General features: G+C 37.3%; 1 protein-coding gene across 8 annotated transcripts; it reads right to left on the bottom strand.

Annotated features, from left to right (window-relative positions):
• Window positions 1–156: 156 nt before the first annotated feature.
• ABCI13 (non-intrinsic ABC protein 11) lies at window positions 157–15,168 on the bottom strand. Of its 8 annotated transcripts, none has more exons than XR_016057141.1 (11): window positions 15,115–15,168; window positions 14,585–14,964; window positions 13,954–14,082; window positions 10,860–10,955; window positions 10,638–10,715; window positions 10,076–10,158; window positions 9,759–9,834; window positions 2,593–2,700; window positions 1,645–1,820; window positions 1,408–1,492; window positions 157–600 (listed from the first exon to the last, which is right to left on the bottom strand). XR_016057141.1 is itself a non-coding variant. In XM_088869006.1 (11 exons), exons 2-11 carry the CDS (start codon window positions 14,807–14,809, stop codon window positions 562–564), a joined length of 1,074 nt encoding a protein of 357 aa, XP_088725132.1. In that variant the 5' UTR covers window positions 14,810–14,964; window positions 15,115–15,168; the 3' UTR covers window positions 157–561. The 8 variants fall into 8 exon arrangements, 7 of the variants coding, with proteins under 7 accessions (XP_088725132.1, XP_006852122.1, XP_088725134.1 ...); XM_088869006.1 differs by having other exon boundaries at window positions 10,097–10,158; XM_088869005.1 differs by lacking the exon at window positions 157–600 and adding an exon at window positions 691–849 and having other exon boundaries at window positions 10,097–10,158.
• Between the last annotated feature and the right edge of the window lie 1,131 nt (window positions 15,169–16,299).

The following is a 16,299-nucleotide window of genomic DNA, read 5'->3' as shown; positions in this document are numbered from 1 at the left end:
CGCTGCTTGTTCAGGATGGGCAAATCATTGTAATGTCTTGTTTAGAGTGCTATTTTTCAAGGGGATCACTGGGAAACGAAAGTTAAAAAATAAACCCTCTAATTCATTATAGCTTTGATCCCTTAATAATTTTGTAAGGAGTTTTAACCAGTGATATTTTCTTTTAAGACCAACCCTACCTGTAATATTAATTTCGTTAAGATCAAAATGTTATCATTCTTTTCAATGAGACATGCAATATCTCTCTTAACTCGAGAGATGTAATGATTCATCTCTCTATACAGTAACCAGTAATATATGAATTAAAACGAAGCAATATATCAATAAATTGCTCCACAAGGGAGGCATTCTAAGGCATGTGATACAAAAACACGGGCCCGTAAATAGATTTGTACACACACCGACGATTCTCTTCATATCTCTGCCCCAATAACTACCGGCATTTGAAGGCCCCATCAACCCTACACTTCCTAACTGAAACATCCTCCATGTTGGGTTTACGGGGCAATCTCTTCCTTGGCCAAACCCCTCAACAAGCTTCATTAACATGGATTGAGATGTTCAGTATTTGATTGGCCCATCCAAGCTTCCTGATGCAAACTGCAAGAACACCAAGTGCAATTCATATGCAGGCTTTATTCATCCTCTCTCTCTCTCTCTCTCTCTCTCTCTCCACAAGCACATTTCATATTTTAAGTTTTACGAATCATCTCTCCTCAAATAGAACTTTATAATGACGTCTCTATCTTTCTATTCGAGAAAATTAAGACGTAACACCAATAGACGATAAAATGAGAGAGAGCAGACTTAGGTGGGCTGGCCATGTGTCGTATTGAATAAAGACCGCACCTTTTAAGAGATGTGAGTTAATTCAAGTGGAATGACTGAAAAGGGCAAAAGATAGACCCAAAAAGACGTAGTTGGAAGTAGTCCGAAAAGATATGAAAACTTATGGCCTCACTGAGAATATAACATTTAATAGAGTAGAATGGCGACCAGGATACATACAGCTGACCTCAATTAATTGAAAAAAGGCTAAAACGATGATGATGAATGACCTCTCTCTCTCACACACACCAATTGCATTTCATATTTTAAGCTTTATGAACCATCTCTCTTTAGTGACCTCTCTCTCTCTCACTCTCACACAAACACCAAGTGCATTTCATATTTTAAGCTTTATGAATCATCTCTCTCCTCATTCTCAAAATGCAACTTCAAAATGAGCTCTCTCTCTCTCTCCAAGTGCGTTTCATATTCAAACTTTGTGAATCATCTCACGTCATACTCATAAGCAACTTCAAAAGGACCACTTCCTCTTTCTCTCACACATATACACACGCACACACACACACACGCTTAAAGGAAAAACAAAATAGTGAGATTGGATTGATAATAGGATATTACCTGTCTAACAATGGGATTTGACGAGGTTGCGAATTCATGGGTCATGCCTTGCCAAACAATTTGCCCCTCGTAGAGAAAGATCAACCTGTTGAACATATATAGTAGTTTGAAGTTTCCTAATTTCCTTCTAAAACTAATTTTTTTCTATGAAAAGATAGCCCCAAGTCAAAAGATAGGCGAAGACCAAAAGAAAGAAATTGAGAAACAATTTCTTAAAATAAAAGCACCCAAATTTACCTATCGACCGCTCTTCTTATGGTGCTGTGTTGGTGAGTAACAACCACATATGAAGTAATGTTGCCTGGCTTCCCAAGAGCATCTTTACCTTTTAAGTGAACAGAGCGTATGAGATCTTCAACCACTGTTGAAGCAATTGGGTCAAGTCCCGCTGTTGGTTCATCATACAAGAGGACCTGCACACAAAGCGCGCGAAGGCATTTTTCTTGATTCTCTGATCTCAGAGAGAGAGAGAAAGAGAGAGAGAGAGAGAGAGAGATTTATGGTCCTAACATTATCATCATAAACAAACATTTTTTTAACTAATTGGGGTCGGCTACATGAATCCTAATCCGTCATTCTGCTCTATTAAAGATTATACCCTCATCGAGGCTATAATCTCCATATCTTTTCTCACTACTTCCAAACATATCCTTTTGGGCTTACCCCTTGTCATTTTTTAGCCTTCTACTTGACGTAACTTGTACCTCCTAACAAGTGTTATATTAGCTAGGTCTGTGCCACACTTGGTCAGCCCAACCAAATCTACTTTCTCTCATCTTATTGCCTATTGATGCTACATTTAATTTCTCTTGAATGTATTCATTTCGAATTGTATCGATTCTTGTATTGCCACATATCCATCTCAACATTCTCATTTCAGCTATACTCATTTTATGGGTATGTTTTTTTCACCGCCCAACATTCCGCCCCATAAAGTAAAGTTGGTCTCACAGCTTTCATATAGAATATTTGTGGTCCTAACAAAGAAAAAATAATAATACTGAAGAGAGAGATTTATGGTCCTGATTAATAAAACCTCTTTTTATCCCCTTGATTAATGACAAAGAAAACATATCTATCGTCATATAAAAAGAGCTCCATAAGCCACCAGACTGATTAAGTATTAACAATAAAAGAAGAATCCCGAAATCGCTAGGTGATGATGAATAAACGCATTCTCGGTACCTCTGGTTCTACAGCTTCCTTTGAGTTGTCAAGAATGATAGATCGAGCTAATGCTACTCGTTTCTTCATTCCTCCTGACAATTCTGAAGGTAATCGGTCCTCAACTCCCTGCACAAAGATCAATAGAGGATTTCTTATCTCAACCAAGTGGAGCTCACATGGAATGACATCCTAGAAAATTGCCTATAGAGACTACATTAAAAATAGAACTATTGTAAAACAGAAGAGGCGAGTAAAGATGGTTATTTTTGGCTCGAATTCAGATCATTTAGACACAATAATTCAAGGCTGCAACAATGAGCACCTTGCAATCAATCTATGGGTTCGAGCCCTTTCTTTATTTTTCTTTTATCAACCTTAAGAAATAGAGTATTGAACCTTACAAAGGAACCCAAAAAAGGCACTGAATGTGTCAGCTTGAAACTGCATGGGTTCTCGTGAGCTAACTCTCTGCATGAGCTAAGGACCCATGCACATGAGGGTTTACCTAACTGGTTGTATTAGTGTAAATTCAGAGGGAGTTTGTGGTGTTTATTGTTTATACACTCCTTCCGATAGGTGAACGACTAGGGTGAGAGAAATTAGACTCACCTCCTACAGTGACTAAAAAAGTTAGAAGGCATCGAAAACTGAATACTTCTTTTGCTTTGCGGAAGAGAACATCAGACATAGACATAAGAATTGGGTGAATTGTATCAATTCTACTATAGTAAAGGCATATAAGTTTCTTTTCTTCATGAATTCCGCCATGGCATATTTAACACATTTTAACTCCATTCATGAAACCCACAACTCTCAATTATCCCAGCAAAAAAAAAAAACACAACTCTATACAAATCACAATTTTAGAATATAAAAGAAACGATAGTGAGCAGACATAAACATGAGCTTATCTATGAAACTAGCTTCCATGAGATTGAAACTGGAATTTCTTAGGTCACATGAGTTTTCATGAGAACCTGAAGCCCCATAAAAGAACTACAGCCGAGTCAGAAATACCTGAATCAACCTCCAAAAATGAAGGCGAACCATTACAGGAGTACAATTGCGTCCTAAACAAACGCTACTATTGACTTGAGAAACAGTCCCCATTAAATAAAATCTCTTCTCCATGAAAGTGCTTTGCACTTTTCTTACCGCATTTAGGCGAAGATCACCTGATTTCAACCGCTAAAACATCCCCTTTTGCGGCATAGCCTTGGGATCTCCCAATGCCACAAGTTCCACCCAGTTATGCAAGGCTAGGGTGCAATCGCATCAACCCATGTACTTGAACAAGAATCAACTCTTAGTATTGCCATACTATTCTACAAGACTCTTAAACAAAGAGAAGTACTGCTCTCGGTGGAATAGGTGGATACTATGGACTTAAAAATTGGAGAAATAGGAGGAAATACAAATAAAAATACAAAGAGTTCAAGGTCAATCTCCAGGCTGGCTTGGGAAGGGAGCAAGGTAACATAGGAGGAAAGACAAAAAAAATAGAGTGACAGTTCAAGCTCGATCCAAGGGTGGCTTACAAAAGGAGATTGAATTATGAGATACTAGGGGGGAGGAGGAGAGAGAGAGAGAGGTGTTTGTATGTATGTTCTTAGTGGTGCGGGTGTGGGTGTGGGTGTGGGTGCTATAGTGGTCGAATTATGAGATAAGAGAGAGAGAGAGAGAGAGAGAGAGAGAGAGGTGTTTGTGTGTTTGTATATGTGTGCCTTAGTGGGGTGGGGGTGGGTGTGGGTGCTGTTTATGGGTGGATATTTTGTTGTCATTGAGAGGGTGGCGAAGGAGCAGGGAATATATGAGGGAGTCAATTGTGCCCCTGCCACTTTGTAGAGGGAGACAGATTGTAAATTTCCTAGAAACAACAGTAGATTTTGTGATTTTTTTAATACTATTGGCATATCGATAGCTTCCCTTTTCTTTATGGGATGGGATACATTCTCCATGTATTCTTAGGCATATGGGGTATGAAAACTGTCAGGAGTTTTCTTATACTAAGGTTAGAAAAGTTGGAATCTACTTTATTTAAGAGGCTGCTAAAATGTCGATCCATGAAGAGAATGATCTCAAAGATTAATCGCAAGGAGTTATTACTGAGGCCACATAGGAAGCATATCTAAATTATCAAGAGTTCATCCCAGTAAGAGAAACTTAATGAACAGGCTTTTGCACTACTAGCTATGAAGCAATGAATTCAATTTAGGAATCATTTTGTGAAAGAAAATGGTATTGAGAAACCAACCCAACTTTTTTTTGAATAAAAAAGGAAAAAACTATTCAGTCAGTTTTCCTGGTACTCAATTGATCTTCAAGAAGTTTAATCTGGCATCTTTTCTTGGTAGCATGTTAGGTCTAGTTGTATTGATGGGCACTTATGTAGCTAAAAAGAGGCAGTTTCCCCAATGAAAGTCCCTTAAAGAACAAAAAAGAGGTGTCTAAACTCAAATGCCTGATGGGTCTAGCCCCATCGATCACATAAGAAACATGATGAAATGCAGTGCTCCAATTCTTAAGAAATGAGGCAACCTCTGATGGAATTTCAAAAAAGTAATTGATGGCCAAGCATATTGAATGGAGTATCATTTAGGCCACAAACACGCCACATTATTGAAGCCTAGAAGTAGTTTACATTTGTTCAAGAAATTACTATAAACAAAATACAAAAACACATCAATGATGAGAAATATTGGATGAGAAAGGTAATGCACTAGCTTTCAAAACTGTGGTATTGGGCAGCTGAATAGTGCATCCTTTGTGACAAAAAGGTAGTATCTGATCTGATTCATGTATATGAGTATATAAGGCTCTTATGGAGTGATTTTTTACTTTCAAATAAAGCTTATTGCTATAGCAAGTAAGCCATCATTGTGATTACCAAAAGGATCCAGGGTTTGAAATAAATAGGAAGAAAATGATTTAAATGCTTTGGCATATCATTATGCATCATGATACACATCTTATTACGCTTCAATATCAGAACGAAGGAAAAATGTTTGGTACATTGATGACATGTTAGAGGGACCCCACAGGAGAAAATCAACATTACTCTTAAATTTGTCTTATTTCTGAAATCTAAATGGCCCATGAATTTTTCTTTTTTTAATGGGAAAATATCCCCTTATCCCCTGTTTTTAACTTCTATATCTTATGAGACCCAAGAAATGAAAATATTACTTATAAGCCAACCCCCTGAACCCCTTTGACTATAAATTTTTGTCCCTAAAAAATACTAAAATGACACTCTATCCTTTTCTTCTTTTCTTCTCCATTAACGTGCACCACCCCCTCTCTCTCATCACCGTCTCTCTCAAAACTCCATCTCTCTTTTACAAAAACCGGAGGCCACTCTCTCTCTTGCAAAAACCAGAGGCAGCTCGCTCTCTCTTGCGAGCCGAGGCAGCTCTCTCTCGAGACTTCTAGGGCTTTACATGCTTTGACTCTAAGAGATTCAAAGCTCTCTGTCTCTCTCTTCTGCAATCAATAGGGTCTTCAATTTGGTACGAATCTTGAGTCGTTTGTCTGCAATTAGGGTTTATTTGCATAAAGTTAGGGTTTCTTTTCTGATTGTACAAATCTTGGATCAATTCTCCGGTCAGCTCTGAAATATTTTCTGAGCTCTGAGGAAATTATTGTTTCCTGTATTTTGAGGTACATGGAAACCAAACAAGTTCACTACCTGTGTCCATGATGAAAGAAAGAGGCTGGGGAGGTGATCTGAAATCGAGAGTGACAGTGTAGGCACCATAGCTTAGAGGAGACAGAGGAACCCCAAATGTAGTTGCATGTTTGCCAAATTTGGGGCGTTTGAGAAGTTGGGCTCTTGCCAGCGAGGTGGAGGCATAGATGGAGAGCTTGTGATAGAGACCTGATGTGGGTTTTGGGATGAGTCTTTCTAGAGAGAGAGTGAGACTTTGGGGGTCGTTTTGAGAAAGAGGGGTTTGGGATTGTTGCAGAGGGAGAGAGAATGGTAGAGAGATAGGGTCATGGCTGCTGAGAACCAGAGGAAACAAGAATTGTAGAGAGAGAAAGTGGGTGAAGAGAGAACATGGTGGCTCCTGTGTGGAGCTTTAGTCGAGGAACCTTCAGTGGAGGGACAATTTTATATGCATGAAGTCTCATATGTAATTGACAGATGGACAAGGTTCTCCTTCTCCAATTTTGCAAATGAACAGTTTCTCTCTTTCTCTCTCTTGCTATGGCGACGGTTGTTGCAAAAGCTGAACCAGTCCGGCAAAAGAAGTCGAGGAAGCCACTCAAGCCGAAGAATGAGAATGATACCCTTTTGTTCAAGTCTCCGGGCTTGTGAAAAAAATCTTGCTTTGCTTCATTGGGATTGTAAGAGAGAGAGAGGTGATGTGAGAGACAGGGTGGGTGGTTCACGTTTAACGGAGAAGAAAAGGATAGAGTGTCATTTTAGTTGTTTTTAGGATAAAAAAATTATAGTTAAAAGGTTCCAGGGGGTTGTAAGATAGAAAAGATGGACTCTTTTTGCTTGCAAGTAACATTTGCATTTCTTGGGTCTCATGAGATATAGAAGTTAAAAATAGGGGATAAGGGGATATTTTCCCTTTTTTAATTGAATCTTGATCACAATCGATTCCTAGTATCATATATACAATGGAAAGACTGACAGTGAGAGACTTTAGTGGATTTATTATTTCATTGTCTTGATGGAAAAGTGATTTTCTCTTTTCAGAACATAAATTGTATTATGGCAATGGATTGACAATGTCAAGACTCAAAACTAGAAGGCGAAAACATTATTCAGTAATCACAGATAATCCCGAAAATTAGGTAGAAGAGAAAGCAAAAATAGTAAAAGAAACATGTTTCCATTGGACACCTTGTGTAGTGGAGTCGTGCATCAATCCAACTGTAGTTCATAAGATGTAATAGAGAACATTCCTTTGTTTTCTTTTTCTGAAATATTAGATAAAAGAACAACATTTTGATACCATATGTAGATAGTAGAATTGCTGATGAAAGTCATAAAAAATACAGCAAATCTAAGAGCTTTTTTTCTGAAAGATTGGAGAAAAGGACAATTTGATGAGCTTTTTTTCTGAAAGATTAGAGAAACGAACAACAATTTGATACCATATGTAGATAGTAGAATTGCTATGAAAGTTATAAATGATACAGCAAACCCAAGAGCATCCACTGCATACTTTCTGACCCTGAGGAACCAATACTACCAATATGATGGTTCTTGGATGCAGCAGCATGCAGTTTGCTTTGGTTGAATTTTATCTTTATGAGAGAATAGTTTTGCACATATGCATGACAGTGTCATGTTAAGGTTTTATTGTTAGAATTAAAAGAAGGAAAAATGATATAGAGAGCAGAAAACTTGACCAAACTTACAGTTTGGTCCATATTTTTTGATATTTAAAAGGAGGTCCTTCACTCTCATCTCCCTTTTTTTTAATTCTATTTTTCCACCGGTCTGGTGTTTGCATCTGTCAAACATTGCAAACACCAGACTGCTTTTTTTCATTTTATTCTTTTATTTTTGTTATTTCTAGGGCAGTATGATGTCCTAGATATTGAACCGACCTATTTCTGAATCGATTTGATATTGGAAATATCAGACCGCCCTATACTTCATACTTTTTAAAGTATACACTCTGATTTTGGAGGCATTGGACCGATTTTTTTTTAAATATGGTGATCCGATATCTCAAATATCAGACCAACCCAACAAACAACTAATGTACTTCTACTAATATCCAAGGATCTTATGGTCTAGGTGGTCTGCTGGACCACAAAATTTTTGAAACTTTTTACAGTTTCCTTGATCCCTAGAGAACTCTATTAATTTTCTAAAATGATGAGCCTACCTTAGTTCTTAAACTTCATGAAATTTCGCCAAATTTTAAAAGGTTTTTGTGATAAACTAAGGTCTTTGCGGTCGGGCAGACCACCTAGGACATAAATTCCTCGAATAGTTTGGCGGTAGCTGTTTGTTGGGTCAATCCAATATTAGAAATATTGGTGCATCCTATTTTTCTTTTTTTTTTGAAAAACTTCAGTCAGATTTCTCCAACGCGGACCATATATTTCTTTTTTTAAATGAAGCATTGGGCAGTCCAATGTTCCCAAATCCAACCACCCAGAAAATGGGTCGGTTTAATATTCGCAGCATCAGACTGCCCTAGAAACAACAAATATAAAAAAAGGTGAACTAAAAAACCAGTGACGTAGGCATGGCAAAACCGGAATTAAAAAAAAAGGCGAGATGAAAGAGCAGGACCTCTGCATAAAATATCCAAAAATATGGACCAAACTAAAATTCTGGTAAAGTTTTCTGGTCTCTACACAATTTTTCCTTAAAAGAATTTTATAGGAAGAAGACTTAGGGTTTGGACATTCCAATCTCTCTCTCTCTCTCTCTCTCTCTCTCTCTCTCTCTCCCTCTCTCTCTCTCTCTCTCTCTCTCTCTCTCTCTCTCTCTCCCTCCCTCCCTCTCTCTCTCTCTCTCTCTCTCTCTCTCCCTCTCTCTCTTCCCTGCCCTTTGCTTTTGCATCGCCTATCTAAAATATTTATGCAACTAAGAGATTGATGCTTCAGCTTAACTGATTTAAGTCTCAACCTTTAAAATTATCCAAATTTTTTTTTACAGCCATAAAAGTGGTACCTCAACTACTCTGTCCCTATTGTTTCTGGATGAATTAATGTAGTAGGCATCCATGCCCAATTTCATTATACCAATTAAAAGAAATGGTAGAAATGGACCCAACATGCACCACCTTAGGCGGCGAAACCCACATCAAACACATCCAAGAGAATAACCAAAGTGTTCAAATCCGATGGTAAATCTTCAGGATAAGAGTTATCAAAGAATAAATAATTAAGTGATCTTAAAAATTAATTAATGAACTAAACCTTTTTATAGTAGCTAATGAATGAATAAAAGTTGCATGTTTTCATAAAGAATCAACAGAAGCTGCATTATTTTTCTGTTCACATGAGTTCAGTCTAATACCTCTAAATCAGACTAAACATACCAAACCTGAATAGTGGGGACTAAACTGCATTAGAAGAATAATATAAGAATGAAGAATGAAATCTATAAAGCCAGCATATTGGATATATGTAAGCACCAGCATATATGTTATATATCCAAAAAATGAAACAGTAACAATATTTGTATCTCATATAATCTGCAATACCTTCAAGCCGACAGCTGCCAAATTCTCTGTAACAAGCTCTGCTATTTGATCCTCTGGCATGTTGGAGTGTTCATACCTATCAGTACAAAGAATAAAGAAACGTCGTGTAAGGCACATTATATATGAATCCACTCAAAACAAAAAAAGCAGGTTTATGGTTGTCCCATAAGATCATCAACACAGGTTCCCCCGACCAATATATGTAATCAGAGTTCTAACAGTGTTTTAGTATAGAAAAACGTGCTTTAACAGTGGCCTCACGAGACCACCTCATCTTTTTTCCAAGGAAAGCGGGAAAGGTAATAAGACAGGCTCACAAAATTGAAAATGGTGCTCACAGAGGGAAGCCGACATTCTCACGAACTGTTAGAGAATCAAAAAGTGCAGCACTTTGAAATACCTGTAATCCATGAACACAAAAATGGGAGTTAAGATATAGGCTTTATTCTTTTAATTTATTGGTAACAAAAAGCACACTTCAACTACATGAAGAGAGGGAAGTTGTGTCTCGCTGTCATTGAGATCAACAACACTCATCCTGAATGCTACTAGCATCCTCATGATTAGACTCTGATTTTATTCTCTAAAATTGAGCGCTTACTATTTCATAATAGAGCCACTCTAAGCTCATGTAATGATAATTGAATTCATTTTCTTTATGGGTGGCAATAAATGATATCACAAAACAGATAATCAGCAACTCCCGTAAATCATGCAATTCACATGTTACTCCCATAAGCATTTGTAAGTTTCGCACCAAGTTGAATATTCATGACACATCCATGTGCGTCACACACACACACACACACACACACACACACACACACACACATATATATATATATATATATATTGATAGAGAAAGAGAGAGAGAAGGACCAAGCCAATCCGCAAGCCTGATATTTCTTCATCACTGATCAAACCATGTCTCTTCCTTCCTCTAATACGAACCTCCCCCTGCTCATTGGAAGACAAAACTTCAAATAACCAAGAGATGATTTCTAAAGATGCCTGAAATCTAGAACCCAGCCAACTAGCAAAGTAACAGTACTTCAATAGAAACAAAATTAGGAAGTGCTGAAATTAAAGAGGACCACTTGCCTCGTCAGGAGCAAGAAGTCCGGCCATAATCTTTAAAACTGTTGACTTCCCAGTGCCAGATGGACCAATTATTCCAACAGCTTCCCCATGTCTGATCTGTCAATCCAGAAGAACTATTAAAAGAATAAGAAAAACATATCAATATATAAATATTATACTCTAAGGCAATCAAGCACTAGATGAAGATTAGGATGAGAAGAACATGTAAGATATTAATCCATAAGAAAAAAAGAAAAACAAACAAACTTCAATTCCATCATGAATAAGACTACATGACCACCTTCATCATCATCCAAGCTTATCCCAATTGCCAACCAATGGGAGAAAATCTTAGGTACATATTATTTGACCAATCTTGTAGTATTTACACATGGAATAACGATTCCTTATTTCACTACTTCCATTAGTTGCTAATTCAAACTCATTTTAATTGGCATATTCAGTTTAATACAAGATAAACTAACGCTCCCCTATGTGCAAAAATTCTTTGCAGCATCAGTCTCCAGACAACGTAAGCACCAATGGGAACTTCAGTGTACCACAAAATACAACAAACAATTTCTCGCTGTTGCATATTATATCAGAGATGGCTTGCTAAGTAATATTTTCTCAGTGTTAGTATGAACCAGACAACTTTCATTGTCCATTAATATGCGCAGTTACTGAAAAATATCAATTGCCATTGTGTGTTTCATTGTTCAAAAAGGCATAGGCACCCACCTAGGGACAGGTTGCGACTATTATTTAAGATAAAAGTTATAATATAATATTATTTACTAATAAATATCCATAAGATTTCATTTTGGATATCAAATATTCAAGAAATATCGATTTCATCCAAAATTTATGAGTATTCACATAATATAAGTCCAAATCGGTAAATGTTCCATCTACAAATATGTAAAAATATAAAAAAAGTTAAGCAAAACTAATAGGATATCAAAACATCACACATTGTACAAAGTAAGAACCCGCTATTCATAAAAAGAATTCGATATAGGACCAATTTCATCGTACAAACAAACGACTTAATAATCAATTAATCACAAACATGCAAAGATATCATAAAAGAAAAAAAAAATGAAAAAAAAGAAAGATCAAATGATTCAAAATATAATACGTTATAGCAAAAAACCCTTATTCAAATATCATAATGGCCTAATGCTTTGAACATATCAAAATGAAGACGATGTCGGCCCAAACCTCATCTATTCAATCGCCAAAAGTCCTCACTATTGGCCACTAGAAGCTCTGAAAACTACCACGAAGCATTGCCTTTCATTTCAGAAGTAATCGAAAATTTATCGATCTTTCGATAAATAAAAAATAGAGGTTTTTGGGAAGTTTTTCTCTCTATATGGAACGAATTTGGTTTTGGGGTTTAGAATGCCCCCCAAAACCCTTTTCCTCCCTTTTCTAAGGGGGAAAAATTACTATTTTGACCATAGCCGAGGGCATGGCAACCTGCTCCAAGGCAGCTGCCTTGACTGAAGCACCTAGACGCAAGCCGCCTAGGTGCCTTGCCTAGGTTCTAACTAAGCATTTTAGGCGATTGGCCGCTTAGGCAGCTGAGCGGCCAAATTCCGCCTAGGTGGCCGAATTTTCGAACATCGGCGTGTTTTATAAGACTTGTAGAAAAAGAGCAACTTAACAAGGTCCCAACTGTGTATTATTCAGTTATAAATATGACAACTATAAAGCAAGCACAAGCACAACAAAAGGACCAAATCAGATACTAATGATATATTGGTGCTCTCACCTCATCTTTGGATCCGAATTCCATGACCCACCCGAGTCCAACAGACTTGAGCGAGTTACTCGGACTTGTCCTAAGGGAGAGACCGAGTAGAAGCGAGTTCCATGCAACTCGTTATAAATATGACAACTATAAACAAGCACAAGCACAACAAAAGAACCATATCAGATACTAATGATATATTATTGCTTTCACCTTGTCTTTGGATCTGAATTCCATGACCCACCCGAGTCCAATTGGACTTGAGTGAGTTACTTGGACTTGCCCTAAGGGAGAGACCGAGTAGAAGCGAGTTCCATGCAACTCATCTTTAGGGACCAAGTAGAGGTGAGTTCCACGGCCAGTCACCCCACCCTTATAATTTAATAAAATAGAAAAAATGCAGAAAATGTGGAAAATAGCACTTTATTTGTTAGAAACTTAGAATTAAGTTTTCAGATAATTTTGGTAGTTTTTAAGATGATTTGAGTACTTTCATAGCTTTTTCTGTTTTTCTAAAAAAAATTGAAATATTCAAAATCTAAATAAAAAATTTCAATAATCCATATTTTATAGATTCTTTTCATCTTTTTAGTCTTCTAATGCTTTCAATTAACTCTTTTTTTTTTTTTTTTCTTACTTTTAACTATTTTGAAAAAAATTACCCTTTTTTGACCTATTTTTTGGTTGTACATCACTTGGCTTAATCCATATGGACTTGGGCGAGTTACTCGACTTAGCCAAGGGCTGAATACCTTGACCGAGACGAGTTTCTGAACCTTGCTTTGGATAAAGCAATTTTTTGCTAATGTTATTCTACTTTCTTATTTTTCTTCTTATAGCTAATTTGGATTATTTGGGAGCCACATTCCTCACAAACCAACTGACACATCATAATCATTCTAGGAGTTATGTGTATGAAGAAACACAAATCGTATGCATGACAGAATTCGATACATCAAACTATCAAAGATATCAAACTTCTATCTTCCAAACCCAGAACTGATATTCATCCCAAAGAATCATTGATTGAAAATTTATTTCTATAGAACACCACATAACTAAAGTCAGACAATGGAACAGACTACAGAAGCATAGTATACAGACACAATCACTTAAATCCATCATTTCCATATACATGGAATGTGGCACCGTAAAGCTAATAAGAGCAGGCCCTGTATTACTGTATTACATGGAATGTGGCAACTAGTCTCAAGCACGTTCCTACTATTCAATCATTTTTGGGGAGTGTAATGTATTCCACAGGAGTGAAAATTTATTTTCAAGATTCCTTCCAAGAACAATTAAACATTCTACAGAAAAGGTATAGAGACATATAATCCGAACTTAAGAATTTACCTTGAAGCTGATACCTTTCAAAATTTGTTTCTCACCAAATGACTTGTGAACATTTCTACACTCAATCAAGACATCGGAATCATCCTCAGGCTCTCTGCTCAGATGTTCAACCTCTGAGACAGGCGTATCCTACAAGCACAAACCCAAAAACCGAACCAGTCTAAATTCAAAAACCCCCAATATTAAATCAAAAGAAAGAAAACTAGAAAGCAAATAATCATCCACCCAAAACAAATCTAAAAGATTCATTCAACCTAATACAACTGAAGGACTTATATAATTCAAAACCCACTTTGAATAAGCATATCATCAGTGAAATTCAGGGCATCCTAAAATTATACTCTTAATATTCTTAGAATTCAAATAAATTCAATTCTTTATTCATAAAAAAAGTCATAAGAAAGAGATTGGGCATCAAGAAATTAAAAAGTCAAATTATCAATGACATCAATACCTATCCAAAACTAGAACAACAAAGAGTATGAAAAAAAAAAAAATCCTCGAGTGTTTTTCATTAAAGAAAAGAAAAGCGCAAAGTATCTCAATCTGAAGAGAAAGAAACAATCTTTTAATGGAAAGCAACAACAAAGAAAGAACCAAAATCTTATACAAAGAAAAGGGAAAAACATACATTGAATTGAATAGCCGAGCCGTCGTTCCAGTTTCTTGGAGGAGCTGTACAGGCACAAACAATCTTTCTAACAGGAGGTTCACATCTCCCTGTCGAATTAAGTCTCTTACTACAAATCCTATGGCTTGGAAAAGCCAATTGACCTGATTTGAGTGACGAGAGAGAATTGCGAGAAGTGGGTAATGGGGCCAAGCCAGAGCTTGTAGAAACCATGCTTTTTGCCATGGCAAAAAGCTCAAAATTCCGTTTTCGAAGAAGAGCCAGATCAGTTTCTAGAAAGAAGCAGAAGATTCAGCACATGATTGACGTAATTGAAGAAAAGATAGAGGGAGTCCATGCGGTTTCAAAGTGATCGACGAGAGAGAGACTGCCACAATCGCCTGTCCAAAAAAGCCCAAGATCTGAAACGCTCAGGGGTTAAGTGAGAGCACATTTAAACGAGAATTTAACAGACTCGCCTCTTTTCCTTATTTTTATCAGGAATTGGGTTATGGTTCAGCCTAAATTGTGGAAAAAAGAGAAGTATATACCATTCTGCCCAAAAACTCCACCTTCTCTCTCTAAAACTCCACCTTTTTTCCTCTCGCCATGGACCCTTTTTCTCTCTCTCTAAAACCCGGCCTTTTTTCTCTCGCTAATAAAACCCCTCTCTCAAAGGTAAGGTGATGGGAGATACAGCTAAGTCGAGGTATTCCGGCTTGAAACGTGCATGCTACTCTCTATATGAGCGTAAACTACGATCTACACACTCTCTCTCTATGGACGGTGCACAAACTCTCTCTATGGGCGGCTCTCTCTCTCTCTATGGACGGCGCACGAACTCTCTCTCTCTATGGACGGCGCACAAACTCTCTCTCCCTCTATGGACCGCACAAACTATCTCTCTCTATGGACGGCGCACAATCTCTTTCTCTCTCTCTCTCTCTCTCTATTTTCGGAGCGTAGATCCCTAGCTTCGGCTCCCAATCTAGCCCCCGAACCCTCTCTCTCTCTCTATAAACCCCAAACACAGACTCTCTCTCTCTCTAAATTGCCGAAAGCTCCGTAGAACCCCAACCCTTCGCGTGGTATTGGACCCAGACGCCCAGACCCGACCCGGGACTGACTGGTAGAACCAACCAGTAGGGTCCAAGTCCATCTCTATGGATCTGAAATAGGCACATGTTCCCGATCGAGATTTATATATAAAAATAATAATGCTTTTATATTTATAATATAGATTACGTAACGGATCTAGTTTCTTTGCAGTCAAGCCCATATATGTAGAAATACGGGTTTATTAATAAATCTATTTTTGAGATGGATTTTAAGATTTATTAAGTAGCACTCATTTTTATATATGTGGGCTTGACTGCATAGAAATCGGGTCCATAAAATAAAAAAAGACATGCTCGTTCTAAAAACAACCTCCTTGAAATGATATTTGGAAAATTACAAACCTCACCCCAAGTACACTATCTATGTAATTTAACCCCCAGCTAATTTTTCCTCACATTTTTATCCCCACAACCCCTTTTTTCTCGCAAAACCCCTACAGTAAAAAATTGTTATTTTTTGGATAGAAATGCCCTTCCTATATAAAAAAAATCTATTGGCGATCCCAAGTAGTGTATTACCGGAGGGACCAATTCAACCGTTGGAACAATGTCGCTCCAAAAGGTGTACTGCGGGAGTGTGTCTTTGTATTGTCGGAGCGCTTGTCTTCATTGTCGGAT

This window comes from Amborella trichopoda, chromosome 6 (assembly GCF_054954075.1).
Source record: "Amborella trichopoda isolate Santa Cruz 75 chromosome 6, AtrichopodaSantaCruz75HAP2 v2.0, whole genome shotgun sequence".
NCBI classification, from domain to species: Eukaryota; Viridiplantae; Streptophyta; class Magnoliopsida; order Amborellales; family Amborellaceae; genus Amborella; species Amborella trichopoda.
The sequence above is the reverse complement of the archived record's forward strand: the minus strand, read 5'-3'. Positions and strand labels throughout refer to the sequence as shown.

Coding starts and splice junctions, on each gene's coding strand:
- ABCI13 (XM_088869004.1), bottom strand. CDS start 14,809: ATGGCAAAAAGCATGGTTTCTACAAGCTCTGGCTTGGCCCCATTACCC. Junction 14,083..14,584: donor GCTCGGCTATTCAATTCAAT/GTATGTTTTTCC, acceptor TTGTGCTTGTAG/GATACGCCTGTCTCAGAGGT. Junction 1,821..2,592: donor AGGAAGCTGTAGAACCAGAG/GTACCGAGAATG, acceptor CTTTGTGTGCAG/GTCCTCTTGTATGATGAACC.